Genomic DNA, 17,704 nt, shown 5'->3' with positions numbered 1-17,704 from the left:
GATGCAGTCAGATAAGCTCTGGTGAGTCTTGTTTGTGCAGAGCCCAGCAGCTCTACTTGTCCAGAGCCTCACTGTCATTTATAGCTTAAGCAGTGCTGCCAGGTTTTGTACCTAAGGAAGGTGAAATGCAGACAGGCTCACCCAACCTACACAGGGGGTAGTAACTTCTGATGTAGGGGTTGTGTGAGTGGTGCTGATTTTTAATGTCTGTCTACAGCTTGAAATTTCTGCCCTGTGCTAATGAGCCAAATAAGAGTTTCTACTAGTGATGCAATGTTATTTCCAGGACTGTGTTAATCATGGGAAGTCTAACATGTCATGTGAAAAGTGTCCTGCACAGTACAATAACCGATAGCAGAGGGCTAGTGAAAGCACACAGAGAAGGAGGGAGTATTGAGCAATTTTTTTCCTAAATATACCCTCCATCTTGTTTGGTCTTATAGTATTACCCTTGAGATTCAGTTTGTTCACATGTGAGTGATAAATCCACACACGAACATTTCACAGGACAGCATATAAAAAATAAAAATCATTCATGAGAACTTCAGAATGAAATTGGTAAATGGACCCTGAAGTTAGCATCTTCTGACTAATGCCAAGTATTGTGGGCTTTTCAATGCTTCTCAGCCATTCATGTTTTCTTACTCCCCCTCCTCTCATCAGGCTGGCAGCCTGCCTGTGCTGTGGGGTGTGACATGGGGCTGGCAACTTGTGAGAACCATGAAAAGTATGCCTAAAACTCTGGGCTTTTCCAGGGCATTTGCTAAAAATAGCCATGTTTGTGTCAAAAAGCCCACCATGCCAGTCAGTGGGATTGATTCCTGTTTTTTTTCTGATGTTCCTGAGCACTGTTTCCTTGTGGTCTATAAATGGCATATATAAAGCAAGTCATGCTTGCTTGCCTGATGCCACACAGCTGCATGCTGAGCTGGCTGCCACGTGATTCTTGTGTAGTTTATCACTGCTTGCTGCAAAACACCCGTGCTTGGTATGCTTCCCAGGGATTGTGATTAAAGGCCCTATATTTACATTCATCCCAGTGATACAAGAGCTGTGTAAATCTCTTGTGATTTCAGGGACTTTCAAACTCAGAAGTAGAATTGGAAGGGTGTAACACAGTTTAAATAACTGCAGTAGAGACAAGCACAGAAGACCACTGCAGAACATTAGGGTATCATTTCTCATTGTTTAGGTAGACTTCCTTGGTAATATGCAAAAAAAGAAACACCCAAGAACAAAGAAAGACAGGAATGCCTACCCAGAAACATGGAAGCTGCAGGAGAATATTTGGTAAAGCTTAATTGCTTCAGTGTCTGTACCTCAGGCTTAACAGTGGTAGCCAGCTGCATTTATAATTGGCTTTGCATGCCAATAACTATAAACACCAGTAGATATGGCAAAACTGTTAGCTAAGTAGTGCTGCACTAGATCCCTTCTTGTAATTTATGAAACAAGCAAAGACTTATGTATCACATGTAAGTATTTTCATTGTACGATAGTACAGCAAAGCACATCAAACTAACACTGTAACAACAGTAAGATGTACTCAGAAAGTAACAGTAGTTTATCAAATGAGTTTGAATGAACAGCACATCACAGTTCTTACAACAAATTTCTCACTTTTATCCTCTCGTGATTATGTGTGTTTTCCCTTGTGGATCTGTTTCATTGACTAAATTAATGTTATTAAATCAAAAGCCCCATCCAGCCTGGCCTTGAAGTTCTTTAAGGCATTTGGAAAAGGTGGTTAATGGAACACCACAGGTACAGTGGAGGTTTTGACTGGAATTCACACTAGAGCTTTATGGAGCCCTCAACTACACTTTGTTAATGTTCAGCTTGGAAAACTATGTGGGCCTCGGATGTAAAGCAGGAGCACTGTTACTGTTGCCTGTTGCAAACTGTCATTTGGAAGATAATCATATTAATGTTTTGATGATTGATAGTCTCTTTGTGTACACACGTTATAATGCTGTAGATTATAATGCTAGCTGCTTTATGAGTGTTTTAATTAGTTCAATAGATAGCTTCTCAAGCTTTTTGTATTTTATGCCAGTCTTCTCTTCTAGAAACCCAAACATTGGAAAAAAACAAAGCAGTGGCAATTAATACTCCTGAGAAACCCTGCCTCTCCAGGTTCCCAGACTAAAAATAAACCTCCCAAATAGAGTAGGAAGTGAGGTCCCTTGTCAGTATAATATGTTTGTGTCCAGGTTCATAAATATTTGCTGAGCAGAACAGCATAAGGAATTCAATCTTGAAAAGTTTGCTTACACATATTCCTTCTGGCACTGTGATTATCGTGTTTATTTACAACTTTTTCTTCGTAACTGTAATATTCCCTCATGAATAAAAATGTTACATCCTATTTTCTGTGCAGAAAAAAAACAAACCATCAGGAGATCCCTTTAGCAGCACTGCTAAGGACCGAAGTCATGAAAGCAAAAATGTGAGTGATTTTCATCCCAATAGAAACATGTTGTGTTCTTTTTGTGATGACAGACTGATATACGACAACTTAATTCAACCACTGTAACTCTGAATGAGCAATTTTGTCACCCAGAGTTGCTGACCTAGAACAGTCATTGTTCTTTTACTGACAATTGTATCTAATGTACGCCACAGATTTTTATGGAAATATTAACAAGTCTGAGACAGGAAAAATCATAAAATTCCATCTCGTGGATATATTATTTGATACATTTAATCTTTTGTCATGGAATATGCCTTGGAGCTGGAGCCTATACTAGCTCCCTTTCAGTCTCCAAAATCACTAACATACCACTCACTCATCTCACTTTTAGTATTGTGGAATGAGATTTTTGCCAAGTCCAGTAAAATATTTTCTGTTGTGTTTTCCAGTTTAATAGAGAAAAAAGTAACCATGAATTCTAGGAAAACATTTTTATTTAACAATGGGAATATTGCCAAGCTCCAAGTCTGAAATACTCATGTTGGCAGTATTCATAACAATGTCTTATGCTCCTTCCTGCCATTTAGAGGTGGTACTCAGCGCATGTATTCAGCTGGCCTTGCTACTACCCTATGGAATTAATCTTTTTTAAACATGTTACTTCTCCATTATTGTTATTCAGCATCATACAGAACTATTTAGAAAATGTAGACTCATTATAGTTGGCAAACACTTAAAAGTCATAATTAAAACAATGGAGTCTAATATAGCATTCCTACGTCCCCAAAAAGAAAACTAATTTTATTTTTAAATGCTGAGCACCCAAAAACTTGAAATGTGAGCAGAAATTGCTGAGTTTTTGAGCTTTTGGAAATCAGGCCAACCACTGAATTGTCAACTTGCCTTTTACCCAGAAAAAAAATAAAAAGAGAGAGAGAGAAAGCCTGTTTCATATTAACCCCTTCCCTACTACCAATCTTCCCCCATCCTAATTTAGTTGTATATTCCCAGAACAAGCCATCAGGTGGCTGACTTATTAATAATATCGTTTTCTCATTCATTCTGTTGGAGCTTATTCATAACTTGTTTGTGTTTCTATTCTGTCTCACAGTCCCCAGGCACTGAAATTCAACACAAGATATTTCATGAACTTCACCCAGTAGACAAAGGTAAACATTATATATTTGTTTTAATTCTTAAAATCTCAATTAGTCTTTTTGTTTTGTTTTGTTTCTTTTATAAGCCTAAACCCCAGGAAAGCAAATATTCCAAAAAGATAAATACATGGTCCTTTGGCTAGGATTTCACTCAGTCTCTGCTGTTGGAAGAGCTCATTTTGTTTTGTTTTAAACTACCTTCATCACATAGTTACATTCACCTTTACTGATTGGTAATAGTCTCATTGGTGAAAAAAATGAACTTGAGGCTCAACTTTAAGAGCAGAAATTAACATATTTAACAAACCATCTTGGAATGTCCTGAAGACAGTCTTTTATGTAGCAGTTACACAGGGAAAGGGCTTGGTAGATTTTCAGGTACGGTTTTAATTGAAAACATTGCTGAGGAATGAGTACTGAAAATCAGTGGAATTTATGTTTAGTGTTCAAAGATACCCAAAAAGCAATGACACAGCCCACTATCAGATACTCAGAAACACACAAAAACAAGTAAATCTATGAAGAAAGTAGTAAAGTAGAAATGCCCCAATTAGGAAAATGCCTGGCCTCACCTCATAGTGCCATGTCAGCATTTATTGATTTTCACTGTTGTTTTTTTAACATATTCCAACAACACCTCAAAGCAGTGTTAACTGCAGCATAATGTCACTTTTTTTTTTCCCTGCAGCTCATATTATTAGCAAAATTTTGTAAAGCTGTTAATACATTTCTTTCTGATTATAACCCTTCCTATACAGTTAAATAAGCCGTCTGAAATATTCTGGGAAGGAAATAGAAACATGATTTTTTTTTCATTGAAATAAGAGCTTTAAAGTCTTTCCCAGAAGCCATATCAGCAAATTATATAAAATAGTACTTCAGACATTATTTTCAACAGCAGAGATCTAGAACTGCTCAACCAGGACCTGATGAAAAAAAAATTACGTTACATTATCAGTGTTATAATATAAAAGTGTGAGTTTCAGAGTTCACATGGAGCTAGTACACATCAGTTGAAGATAGGAATGTGAGTATATATTATTTATTCTCTAACTATATAAAGGATGTTGAAATTTAGTCTCAGGACAATGAGTTGGCATTCATAGAATGATCTTACTTTGCATGCTGAAAATCTAACAATGTCTTTCAGTAGCAGTAAGTTTTGGCAATGACTTCGTTCTTGTTTCTGAATTCCTGTCTTATTTTTCTGTTGTTTTTTTTTGTTTGCTTGTTTTTCCAAAATGTACACAGAGCTATTCTACACTATTAGACTACTTTGTTCTTGTCTTGGATAACTTAATCAGAAAACAAACAAAACCAACCAAATAAAATGTACTGTGGTAACTGGAAGCAGACAAGCATTTATGAAAAGGTTTCTGGGAAGACACATGAGTTTCCTGTGTTGCAGAGAGAGAGGACGTGAAATATAACTCCCTTTTCCAGCTTCTAAGTTTGGGCACAAATAACTGCAGCAGTGATTGACTTCTGCAGCACATGCAGCGTCTGTGCTTTTGAACATTATGACTGTCAGGGCTTGCCTGCAAAATAGGAGACTGATAAAGAACTTGTGTACAGATTGCTGTTCTTACAGTCCTGGGAGACTTTAAATCACTTTCTTCCCGGGCTGCAGCTCTTCCTACCAATTATGTATTATGCCCAAGGGTAAAAATGTAACAGATCACATTCTATCTAGGCTTTCCTGGAACTGGGTTGCTTAGTGGAAAGAAAAAAATAAATCCTGGCTCGTAACTGCCTTGTTATTTTGGTTTTAGACCTGGATTGCATCCTAGAATCTTTTTCTCCTAGTGTTTTTTTAAGAAATGTTATAATTAGCAGGTTGTGTAGTGAAGGCAGATGCTTACATGTATATGAGAGGAAATAATTTCTAGCCTAAGGGTTGCTGTGATTCAGGTACTTTCATCTCACGTGCTGGGCCTCTGTTCAGCTGCTGTCTGAATGCTGCTTTCAGCTCCTCTGGCTGCTGTGACTGGCACTTCTCACACCCCAGGGCACGCTGTTCTTACTCAGCCACTCTCCTGCAGAGAACCCTAGCAGCTAAGCAGCTCACAAGCATGTATCATCTGTCAAGATCAAACAGATGACACCACCTCTTCTCTCCCATTCGCATCCACATTGCTTGACCAGTGTGGCTTGATATAGCAGTACTTATGCAGTGGAGATGTTTGCAGACACCACACATAATACAGTCATGTGCATCACTTCCTGAAGTGTTTGGGTAGCTGTCAGCCTCAATGGTAGCCTAGCAATTAGTGTTCTTAATCATGAGAAACAGCTGTTACTTTTTAATTCAGTTCAAGGGATTCAAACCTGCATGTCACTTCCCTGTAGTACTCCATAAGTCCCACTCTCTTTAGCTGTGAGTTTCCTTTCTTCTCTCATTGTTCAGTAGAGCATCTACACTTGTAGATATTGATCAGGAGAATCACAGTCAGGAGAAGAGAAACACAAGAAGGAATACAGGAAGCCATGAGTCTCACTAGCCTCTCTCCATACTCCTCATAGTCCCTGCTCTGAAGACTGTGTTTATTTCACTGTCATGTGAATAGCCAACGTTTGCTTGCCTTAGAGCAGAGACTAGGACTGAGGGCACACTTCAACAGAGCTGCAGGCTTACCAAAACAATCATGTTGCCTTTGGCTTTTTCACTCCCTGATAGTTTTATCCATAATAGAAGCATTTAACTGGGAGCAGTGTGGAGTGTTTCCATCCCAAAATAGACTTTGGCAAGAGATGAAGAAGGGGATATGGGGATGTGAGTTGGGATCAGTTCAATGTGAAGGAAGTCGTAACCCCCACAACTTGCCACCCTGAATCTGGATGTTAGTCATTTCATTTGATGTCCATAGATGTCTGCTTACAGTAACTTTACTTACTGCAATCCCTACTAAGCACAGCCATCACTGAATCTTAACTAGCCAAGATAAAATTTGGGTGATTCATTCTGTTGTTATTTTTTGAGACATATGACATGCACATTGAATATTTTTCTTTTTTTCCCAATTTTTTTACAGTAAAATTGCCAATGACAGCCTCTGCCAAACAAGTAGGAAAGTATTTCAGGTAGGAAAGTATTATTTTCTATGAACTTTTAATTTTTTTCACAAGCTGGAGTGAAAGAATGATCGCAAGCTGATTTCTGTCAAGCTCATCTTCTCCTTTTCATACTCCTCATTTTTTTTTCATTCACAAACTAAGACAGCTGTCCTTTGCCACTCCATCGCATGGTGGACACTTCAGTGAAAAGTGATGCTAGACAAGAAGAGTCCTTCTTCCTACCTAGAGCACCAGACCCCCTCCTTTAGCCTATAACCCTCCTCTCACCAGCTTTGCTGGAGTGGCAGAGAGAGGCACAGGCACTGATCTGATGCTTTGTTCAAAGAAGGGATGACTTCTGCTGCCTTGGGAGAGAGGGAGGAAGGGAGGGAATGCATAGTCATGCAGCCAGAAAGAAACAGTGAAAAGACAAATGCCCAGTGAGAAAACAAATGGGTAGGTGACACAGATAGCCCAAAACAGACATGTACTAATTGTAGTACATCTGTTTAAAACAACATTGTCATGGTTCTGTTACATAGCTCAGTGCTAGAGCATTCCCTTTGTTTTTAGGGTGTGTCAATTTGACGATGAACAATGAAGGCAGTACCCTATTGCAAAACCTTATGGCAGTAATACTGGGTGTTTATTCCTTAGTAGAACAAATGTTCTGTACCTTCTGTACACTTGGCTGTTGTTTAGCAACAGTCCAAAGTGGAATGAGCTGGCTAGTTAGACAGCTGGAGATCCTGACAAAATTGGCCTGTGAAATAAGGCAAATCAGTTTGTTAATATTAAATAATTTCAAGGATCCCTGCTTGGCACCTTTCAGCTCAGGCTTTTTTTACACATACTTGAAAAAGTTAGGCTTTCAACTGATAAAAGAGAGAAGAAATGTCTTGGTGTCTTTCTTCTGTAATGGCAAGGTATCCCTCTGCTGCTTCTACAATAGGTACTTCTGTCTGACTCAGAAGAGATAGTAATATAAGGGCTACATAATGTTGGCACTGGTGTCCTTAATGCAGTGTGATGGCCTTGTAGTTCTGTAAAATTTGAAATACAGTACATTACTACTTCTTTTTTCTCCTGTGATTCTTAGGAAATTGATTCTATGAAATGCATCAGATGAAATTAGCAGGAGTTTTACCTGTAATGATTTTGTCTTCTAGGTCATCATCATTATACATATCTTGTCATGAATTTGTACGGAAATAAAATATCTTTTTGTCCTTATCTCTGTGTGTTTTAGCTCTGAAAGACTCACCTGTAATACTAACAGCAATTGTGAAGAGCCATCTGTGCCACAAGAGCCAGCAAAAAGTGTATTTTGTGACATAATCCTATCCAGAAGAGAAAATTTCCATTCATCCAGCTTTAATTTGATCTCTGAGAAGACAAAGAAACATAATGGTAAAGTGTCTCCAACTCTTCACAGAAGACATTCCAGTATTTAAAAGGTGTCTCAGTTACTGTTCTATTCCAAAAACACTGAACAGTAGGATTAAGTAAAGCAGTAAGACAGACGGTAGCAGGCAATAGTAGTGCTGGAAAACTCCTTTGTGTAGCTGGCATTCAATGGAGGATATCAGAGCTGGCTTTAGTGGAGCTTTCCAGCTGAGACACTGAATGGCCAGAGTATCTTTAACCTCTTTCAGAACAGCCCATGGAAAAGAGTTTGAAAAATCTCAACATAGTGGTAAGGGATAATGCCTCTGACCCTGCATTTGTCTCCTTCTGCAGTTACTGGAGATCCAGGGATGTAAAATCTGATTCTGTGAAATGTAGGAAATGCTGGAGCAGTAGAAACAGGTTCTCTGCCTAGGGAGAAGCTTCCATATTTTAGTACTAAATTTTGAATTATGCTGTGGCTCTCCTTCAGTAAAAGAAATGTTTCTTCCACAATACCACAGTATCGTGTGAAACAAACCAAAGCCATGTAATTTTTCAGTAAGTAGTAATTCACTAATAGTTGATGTAGATTTGTTTTTTCCTCCTGTTTGACTCAGGTCATGACCATGGTGCAAAAAGCAATTCAAAAAAGGAAGAACGAAAAACAGGGAGGCTCTCCTCAAAACCCAGAAAACTCAAGAGAAAACAGGACAGCAAGACAAGCTGGAAAGTTTAAGAAGAGTAAATCCTGCCAGGCACAAAGCGCATCACAGTTCTCCCTGCCCTTATTACCTGAAGCAGAGAACAGACAACCTGCTGCAAAATATCAGGATGTGTTTTGGAGCCTCAGTTCTTCAGCTAAGAAAGGCATGTGAAAGAGTCATCTATATGATTTACTTAAACAATTCCCAGAACTTTGACTATGGATTATGGCTAGCAGTGAGGGAGTACGAAACCTGCAGAAACAAAAAATTCTTCTTGCCCTTTTTTTTCTGAAAAACTGTTCACACACAGCTGACTAATATGCTTATGAAGTTTATCTTACCATGTGAAGAATTATTCCAAGTTCTAAACAAGTTTATTTGGGAGTGTCTCCTGAGTGTAAAGAATCATTTCTATTAAACTATACATACTGATTCTGTGGGGCAGTCTTCACTTCCAGAAGGAGCTGCATGAATAGCTGAGTGTCACCCATCCACCTCAACTCTATTTGGGAATTTTCCTAAGATTCTAAAGAAGAGGGATTATTCACTGAGAAGCTGAAGCCACCACTCACTGATCACAAGCCATGAGAATCATTTTCCTTTTCACCAACAAATAAATTCTACATGCAAAAACATTTGACATAAAATCTGTATACACATTCTGGAATTCCTTGCTAAAGGATGTTGTTATTATGATTTTAGTCATTATGCCTGCATAGTTTGCATTGTCTTAAGGTGTACAGCACTGTACAGACATCTGGAAGAAGAGATGAAAAATATGCTTCGTTAAACAGGTACTAAGTTTTGTCTCCTTTATATTGTGTAGTACTTAGGATTGTCCCATAAGCAATTTAGCAGGCTTCCTAACTCTACCCTCTCTCTGTCTTTACTGCGTACTCCATTTTAATGTGTAAATTGTAACCTACTGCTGCAAAATCAGGGCCATCAAGTTTTTAGCATTTGAGAGGAGCTGCACTAGAATTGCCAGTAATAAATAAAGCCAAAATTATTTTTCTCTTCAAGAAGGAAGAACTGTCCACATCTGATATCCAAACGGAATAGGATTCAGCCTCACAGAGTCCTAAATTCAGCAGACATGCAGACAACACAAAGCCATTTAGCTCTGCACTACCTTGGACTGAAGTCCAAGACAAGCTCTTAGCTTCTCAGTTGCCTCACCATGATAGCTATAGGAAGAGAAATATACAGTTGGTTCAGTTTCAGTAGGATTTATTTATTTTTAGTTACCAGCAGATTACAGACAAGATAAAATTTGTAATATTATTATTTCTTCCAAATAAAAGGGATTTCTGAACAGTGTGGAAAAATGTTAAGTAAACTCTAGCCTTCTTTCTCATCAGCCTATGAACTCTCACAGTAATCCTTCAGGTTGATTACAATGGGGCAGTACTCCATATAGCTGAGAAGTTCTTCCAATAACATAATTCAAATAAGACAACACAGTTCTTCTGTGGAGATTCCCTTACAATGACCCGGTACCAGGGTCATTGCCAACTTCTAAGACTCTAGTGTAGTAGCTTACTTTTAAAACAGCTGCTAAAATAAGCAAAACATTTAAAAGTTCCAGGTCACCCGTGCTTTACTTTTGATTGTTATTGTTAGTGAAACTTTTCCTCCACACAGTCTTCCAGCCACTCTGCCCCAAGCCTGAGTTTGTTGTGGCCTAAGCGCAGGACCGGCACTTGGTCTCGTTGAACTTCATCCCATTGGCCTCAGCCTGTTCAGATCCTTCAGAAGGGCCTTCGTATCTTCAAGCAGATTGACACTTCCTTCCAAATTGATGTCATCTGCAAACTTACTGACGAGGTCACCTTAAAAATACTGAACAGGGCAAGCCCCAGTACCAACCCCTGGAGAACACCACTCATGACCAATCACCAGCTGGATTTAACTCCATTCACCACCACTCTCTGGGCCTGGCCATCCAGTCAGTACTTAACCCAGCAAAGAGTACACTAGCCCAGACCATGGGCTGCGGCTTCTCTAGGAGAATACTGTCAGAGGCAGTGTCAGCAGCTATGCTGAAGTCTAAGTAGACTACACCAACAGCCTTCCCCTCATCCACCAGGCAGGTCACTCAATCATAAAAGGAGATCAGGTTAGTCAAGCATGACCTGCCTTTCATGAACCCAAGGATGACCATCCTGACTTAAAGTACAGACTTGCTTTATCTTAAGGATGCACATACAAAGATTTGTATAAATGTTAGTTCTTATAAAAATCAGATAGAATTTGGGTGTATGGAGTCAGAGAGGTAGCCAGGAGACACCTGTAAGATGCCCAAAGGACAACGATGGCAGGACATAGTGCAACTGCACTGCCTCAAGGCACCATCTGCCACTGCCTGAAGGCCTGAAGGAGAAGGAAGGGAAACTAACTGCCAGAAAGGCAGCTGAAGGTGTGGAAGGAGTCCAGAATAAGGTCAAGAAGAGCTTGAACATTCTCAGACATATGGTCTGATTTTTGGGCGGTCTTTGTGTGGAGCCAGGTGTTGACCCAAAGTATCATTATTGGTCCCTTCCAAATCGAGATATTCTATGATTTTATGATTCTAGGTCAGCTAGGAGTAAGGGCAAGTCTTGAGACAGAGGCTAACTGGACCTCTCCCTGCTGGTTGCCTTGGGATCCCAGGAGGCATTGCAAGCACCAGAGTCCAAGGCCTTGCAGGGGAAAAGACAGAAAACTCCTCAGGGATCACTGAGGAACAACCTGCCATCAGTGCACAACCTGAAAACCACCTAGGGCCCAAAAGATGCCACGCTCCAAGGGTAACATTCCCAAATGCTGGATTTATTATCCTGAGCAGGGCAGAAAAGGCCCAACAGATAGAGGCATATGCAAAGACTAAAGCCAGGATGCATTGCCAGGTTTCACACTCACGAGGGCTGAGTTGCAGAAGATGGGGAGGGCGTCAGTCACTCCTGGAGGACGGTGGCTGCAGGAGAAGTGCTGTGACATATCAACCATAGCTTGGTTAGCTGAGAGAGCAGGCCCACTGTGGCATCATCCTGACTGGAACTGAGGTCTCACTAAAATGGTCTCTGCCCATTCCTCGATTCCCCAGCTGGCACCACAATGTTAAATGATAGCCATGCTCACTTCCAAGGTTTCCCTTTGCAGCCAGGCTATTCACCAGTCAGCTCAGCAGCTGTGGCCTGCTAGAGGTTATTTGCTGCAAGCCCTTTCCCTCTGATTTCCCCCACCAAAATCCTTGCCCAATCCACTTGTGATCTAAACCACCATAATCCATATCCTTAACACCAAAATGACTCCACACACAGCAAACTGCAATGGCAGGAGGCAAGCTGCAAAGCAGAAGCTGACAGAAACACAGATAGGAAAAGGGATCAGAAATCAAGTGTGAGAGAAGGAAGTGGTTTTGAACACAGGTGCTGAATAGGCAAGTTTAGATGTAGGGCTAACAACCCAGATATTTTCTTGCCAAAAACCTAGATCTTTTCTTCAAAAAAGAAAAACCCAACAAAACAGTTATTTTCTTGCCAAAAACCCAGATCTTTTCTTCCAAAAAAAAAAAACCCAACAAAACAGTTATTTTCTTGCCAAAAACCCAGATCTTTTCTTCCAAAAACCCAGTTCTTTTCTTTCCAAAAACAGAGATCTTTTCTTGCCAACTTCTGCTACACTTGCAGTGACTCACTAGGAACTCAAAAACATGGAGAACTGGTGATGCAAGCATCAGCTTCACAACATCCACACCACAGCTACAGATGGTCATCTCTACAGAAGTATCCCAATGAAGCAAACTCCTCTCAGTCCCCACAGCTGCCCAAGTCATTTTAGCAGCACAATTCCCATTACTCAGTGAGTTATACACAACAGCTGGCAGGGCCAGGAAAAGAAAGTGCAACTCTCCACCCAGCTGAGACAGTAGCGACTTGGCTCATGTTCTTTCCCCTCACATTTTTTTATGACGCAGTATCTGGGAGGGGCATTGGTATTAGGATCCCAGAACCCTCTAAACCAAAACAGAAAGCAGAAGGCATAAAGCCTTGTGTAACAGGGGTTGTACGTCAGAGCTCAGATAGCACAGGACCTGGCAGCAGCCACACGCAGGATCTGCTCTGCAGCTTGTTTCAACTCTGCACTCATCCTGATGGGCAACCTGTAAGTATCCTCCAGCGGTGTCCCCTACCCCTGCAATGCCATGGCAATGGGGGGAGCTACCGGGGAACAAGTAAGGTGCTAACATAGAGGAGGGAGCAGGTCCTCCCTTTCCTTGCTGCAAGGGACTGGCAGCTTCTTGATTCTAAGCTCTGCACAGCTGTGTGCCCCTGCATGAGGATCACCATGGGCTCTCCCCTCCCCCCTCCCATCCAAGGCCAGACCCAGCCAGAGCTGCATGCCTCCTGTCCTGTTCCCTTTGCCCACCTGCAGCTTGCTGAGGGGAAGGTGCTCCCTGACTGCAAACAGAGACTGGGAAAGCATGTGCCATCCTGATACCAGCATCCCAATGAGCCTTGTGTTGCACCGATACTCCAGGTAGCTCCAGGGCCCAACACACAGAGCTGAGGCACGGAGCTCCAGCAGCGTCCACCCTGACGCACAGAGCGGAACCAGCTGGGGGCTGGCCAGACATGGGTTGCTCTCTTGCACCACTGTGGTAGAGCCACAGACTCTCCTGTTCAAAAGTCATGGGCTGAGAGGCAAAGGAGCTGTCTGTGAAAGGCCCCAGATGTATGCGGGTGACAGCTCTTTCCTGTTTATCCCAGCTTCTCAGTCAGGCTGCCTCCAAGGCAGCTGGGACCAGGCTGCAGGCTCACCAACACTGCGCCTGCACCGCTGGCGGACTGCCAAGCCTTGGCTTCATATCCAGGCTATGTGCCTTTGCTGAGTTACGCACTCTCTGCCCCAGCTAGCACAGGGCACCGGCACAGGCAGATCTGTGGACAGTGGGAGGCTGCAAAGCTAGATCTGCCTGAGGAGGGAATGGGGCTGCACTGCTGGGAAGGGACAAACAGGTCCTGAGACATGAGAGTCTGCAAGGAGAGGAGAGGGCAGGGACGAGGAGTTCCAAGGGGCATTGTACCTGCAGCAATCACTCAGCAGCATGGGCACCCTGAGCTGGCTCTCCTCTACCTCTGCAATACTTGTCCATGAACCTGCTAGGCATCTAATTTTGCTTGCTTGTGTGGCAAATGTGATACTACAACTTTTAATTCCTGGTAGGCTTGTTTGTTTGTTTGTTTGGGGGTGGGGGAATAGAAGATGACATGGGATGATTAAGCAGAAACCCCATGCTTCTACAAGCCTGCTTTCCTTAGGACATTCATGTACAGCATGGATGTCCAACGTTGGGGCTGCACTGTGTGAAGAGGACTTGTTTTGAGCTACATATAAAACAGGAAATATATTTAATGTATATAAGGCCCTTTTTTTCACATTTTCCTACTGAAACATAAAAAGAGTAACAAAACCATAAAAGCAGTGGGATATTTGACCTTGTTTTTGTGAAACTAATACTTCAGTCTGGTTCGATGGCAGTGGTTACCATTCTTAGTGAGTTATCAAGGGGTTTGTCAGATATTTCTGATGAAATTTTACTCTTACTGTACATCATCCTGGTCCTGGGCTAGGCTCTGAGCACCCTGATCAGTTGTATGTGTCCCCGTTCATTGCAAGAAGTTGGATCAGATGGTCTTTAAAGGTCCCTTCCAGCTCAAGTGTTTATGTTTTCCTGGTCATTTGTGTCTTTGTAGTAGGTTCAGAACACCAGGAATCCTCCGTGTGGCCTCCCAGCCTCTCCAGAAGCCCGCCATGAAGAGCTCCAAGGGAGGCCACAAGAAGAAGTGAGGCACTGACCTGGGGAAGCAGCAGACCTATTTGGATCCTGTGACTCTCTCCATGCTGTGAGTGCTCCTCCTGGCTATAACTGTAGCAGGAGGAGACAAGTCTGAGATGGAATTAAGCTGGACCAGGTTCTGGGCAACTTGATCTAGCCATATTGTCCTTGTGCATTGCAGAAGAGTTGGACTAGATGACCTTAAAAGGTGTCTTCCAACTCAAACGATTCTATGATCCTATGATTTTTTTTTTTATCTCTGTACACATTTAGTGTAGGTGTCTTGCTCTCAAACATGCAGGTGGGTGGGAGGAGGATGCTGAAGGGTTTCCAGTCACCAGCAGTGCTGCCAGACACTGGGCAGAGGTGTGAGCAGAATCCTTCAAGGTGCTCTGAAAACTGAGAGACTGTACCAAATCCACAAGTGTCCATGGGGTGGGAATGCACACAGCATAGTGTAGGAAGGTTGGCTGTGGACACCCAGGACATTGGGATGATGTACCATAGCACAATTGACAGCGGAGAGGAGATAGCAGGACCAAACTCTGAGCTTCTTGATGGAACTGGTAAATGATTCACAGAAGATAATGCTTGGCAAACTCAAGAAAGGGATTATTTGCAGAGCCTCAAGCATGAAGCCAAGGTCTTGAGCTCCTTACCCCATGTTGGTGCTCCTGCGCAGACAAAGGTGGCCGGTACTGCAATGCTGTCTGCCTCTGCAGCCAGCAATTGATGGCACTTCCCTGTTTTTCAGCGTGAAACAGCAGCTTGCAGGAAGGCACTGAGACTGCACTTCTGGGAGAGCAGCAGGCAATTGCATTTACCGAGCTACCAGCCAGAGGAGGGAGGAAGACGGCGGCTGTAGGTCTGTCTGTTGCACCCACTTCCCTGGGCTCCAGCAGATGTGGGTGGGCAGATGCAGCTGGGTCTAGGGTGCCCCTTGGTGATGTCACAGCCGCCCACCTGTGTAGGCATTGCTCCTCAGGCAACCAGGGCAGAGGTGCATCATTCCTGCCTTCCTGTGGGGACAGGGGTGAAGGTGACTGGCCCTACTGTGCTTAGATCTTCAAGGGGATGCAGGGGCCTTGGGGGCATGGGGAAAGTGGGGCACTGGTGGCACCAGGTGTACGAGGGCTGCGGGGGCTGGGAGTAAAGTTGCACTTCAGATTCTTTCATGCCTGCATTCTGCTCAGCCGTCCAAAGATCACCAGGGATGTCCTCATCTGACCAGAATAAAATAAGAAGCATTTTCCCAGAATAGCTCTTAACCCCATCCTTACTGTGCTTCAGTGCTTCTCTAGCCTGCTGATACATTCCTGTCTTGTTCAGCGTGAGGCTACAGCACATGGGGCATGTGTGGAAATAAGGGAACAACACTGGTCTCATTTCCTATCCCCTCTAATACATTGGGAAGCATAGCCAGCGCAGGGCAGAAATACTTGTGCTCTGTGTGCAGGGGGAGTGCTGGGTTCTCTGTGACAGGCTCAGAGCTCTCCTTGGAAAGAGACCATGTACTATAACCAAATGGTCCCCCTCCCCCCCCCCTTCATGTTTTGCAGCAAGTGGCCCCACAGCGGGCTTCACAATGGTATCTAGACAGCCTGTGGGCCATGTAACAGCTCTGCTGTGCTGGAGGTACATGGGGCACCTGCTCTGTGCTCTCACCGTCCTGGAAGTTGTCGGGACCTTGGGACTGATGATCTACGCACTGCTGGTGGAAGCAGGGAACCTGGTCAACCTCCCCAACAAACGCATCGGCTTTTACAACTTCTGCCTGTGGAACGAGACAGCTGGGAATCTGCAGTGCCTGGAAGTCAGCGATATGCAGGCCATGGGCATCAGCTGGCTAGGAATAGCACTGGCCAGGGTTTGTGTCTACATCTGCTCAGTCATCAGTTTCTTCTACCCCCTTTTCCTTGCAAACGTGAGGTGCACAGACAAGGTAAAGGGCTGGAGGGTACTGCTCATCATACTCCTCACCAAAATGTTACTCCTATCTGGAGGCCTGGGTATATTTCTCCTCCAAACCTCACCGTGGATTAACCCCTTCGATTTCACTGGGGGTTTTCTGGCACTGGTTGGGATTCTGGCTCTGATTCTGCTCCAGATTCTCACTGTCACTATGTACACCATCTGGGCCAAGCACATGAACCCATGTGAAAGCCCTTTCACTGAGGAGGCCTTGCCCATTAAAATCTGAAAATGAGATGCAGGATGATGTGATTCAGAACAGTAATCATGCTACAGCTTTAATCACTGTCAGGATCCTTAGTGCAAGTGTTCATATCCAATGTCCTGGTTTCAGCTAGGACAGTTATTTTCTTCACTGTATCTGCTACAATGCTGTGTTTTGGCTTTAGCATAAAAACAATTTTGATTGCATACCAATGTTTCAGTTGTAGCTGAGCAGTGCTGTGCAGAGCTGAAGACATTTCAGTTTTTCAGCTTCTCATACTGCCAGGCTAGCAAGGGCACTGAGGGGGGACACAGAGCTGGGACGGGTCAGAACCAGGAGAACTGCCCTAAACTGATCAAAAGGATATCCCATACTATAAAATACTGTGGAAAACCTCTAAAAACATTTCACTTTCTCAAATATGGGTGCATTGCTTAGTTGCATGAGTGGAAATCACATGCTTATTTTGCAGTCAGAACTAGAGAAAGAAGCTTGCCAAAGAGGGTGTGGCAACAGAAGATAGACTGTCCTACCCACCCAGTGCAAGTCTAGGCAAGTTGCCCTGATGCAAAAGAGGTCCATGTGACCAACATGATAAGGGACAGTGGCTACAACTTCCAACTAAACTGGTGGACACACAGATATAGAAGTACTTTACATCTTCTGCTACGTATTGCAGTGAAATACAAAGAAATATTTAACTGATAATTGCTGTTGTTTCACCTAAATTTAGACTAAGGGAACTTCAAAACCTCAGCAACTGATATGTTCAGGTAGTGACATGTGACTGCAGCAGGGAGCTGGCCAGGGGGACAGCTGCTGCTTGGGGACTGCCTGGGCATTGGTCATCAGGAAGCCAAGAACTGCACTGTACATGCCTTGTTTTATAAATATACATTACTATCACTACTATTATTTTCCTTTTCTCTTTCGTCTTACTAAATAATTTTTTTCAGCCCATGAGTTCCGCTTTTGTTTTCTTTTCCTAGA

The 17,704-nt window shown here is 42.9% G+C and overlaps 2 protein-coding genes and 1 long non-coding RNA gene across 10 annotated transcripts in view; 2 read left to right on the top strand and 1 right to left on the bottom strand.

The window, feature by feature from the left end:
• AGBL3 (AGBL carboxypeptidase 3) overlaps positions 1-8,834 on the top strand; it is a 23,403-nt gene extending 14,569 nt beyond the window's left edge. The window contains exons 12-16 of the mRNA XM_090140492.1: positions 2,381-2,449; positions 3,525-3,582; positions 6,603-6,651; positions 7,874-8,034; positions 8,631-8,834. Coding sequence (XP_089996618.1) covers positions 2,381-2,449; positions 3,525-3,582; positions 6,603-6,651; positions 7,874-8,034; positions 8,631-8,749 — 456 coding nt within the window. The 3' untranslated portion in view covers positions 8,750-8,834. The remainder of the gene's footprint in view (positions 1-2,380; positions 2,450-3,524; positions 3,583-6,602; positions 6,652-7,873; positions 8,035-8,630) is intronic.
• The window catches only part of LOC149919558 (uncharacterized), a 27,496-nt gene extending 12,228 nt beyond the window's left edge, over positions 1-15,268 (bottom strand). Inside the window, exons 1-4 of one of the 6 annotated variants that reach the window (XR_016466729.1) lie at positions 15,198-15,268; positions 7,889-8,010; positions 7,479-7,667; positions 6,996-7,387 (exon numbers count right to left, since the gene is read on the bottom strand). This is a non-coding gene — a long non-coding RNA (uncharacterized LOC149919558). The other 5 variants (XR_016466736.1, XR_016466739.1, XR_016466740.1 and 2 more) reach the window with 5 other exon arrangements.
• Positions 12,696-17,677, top strand: TMEM140 (transmembrane protein 140). Of its 3 annotated transcripts, XM_090140553.1 has the most exons (4): positions 12,701-12,863; positions 14,456-14,605; positions 15,293-15,403; positions 16,098-17,677. In XM_090140553.1, exon 4 carries the CDS (start codon positions 16,124-16,126, stop codon positions 16,736-16,738), a length of 615 nt encoding a protein of 204 aa, XP_089996679.1. In that variant the 5' UTR covers positions 12,701-12,863; positions 14,456-14,605; positions 15,293-15,403; positions 16,098-16,123; the 3' UTR covers positions 16,739-17,677. The 3 variants fall into 3 exon arrangements, with proteins under 3 accessions (XP_089996685.1, XP_089996679.1, XP_031456361.2); XM_090140559.1 differs by lacking the exon at positions 14,456-14,605 and having other exon boundaries at positions 12,696-12,863; XM_031600501.2 differs by lacking the exons at positions 12,701-12,863; positions 14,456-14,605 and having other exon boundaries at positions 15,300-15,571.
• Positions 17,678-17,704: the final 27 nt, after the last annotated feature.

Source organism: Phasianus colchicus, chromosome 1 (genome assembly GCF_987193195.1).
Source record: "Phasianus colchicus chromosome 1, bPhaCol1.hap1.1, whole genome shotgun sequence".
In the NCBI taxonomy this organism is placed as follows: domain Eukaryota; kingdom Metazoa; phylum Chordata; class Aves; order Galliformes; family Phasianidae; genus Phasianus; species Phasianus colchicus.
This window is presented reverse-complemented; position numbering and strand designations above follow the sequence as displayed.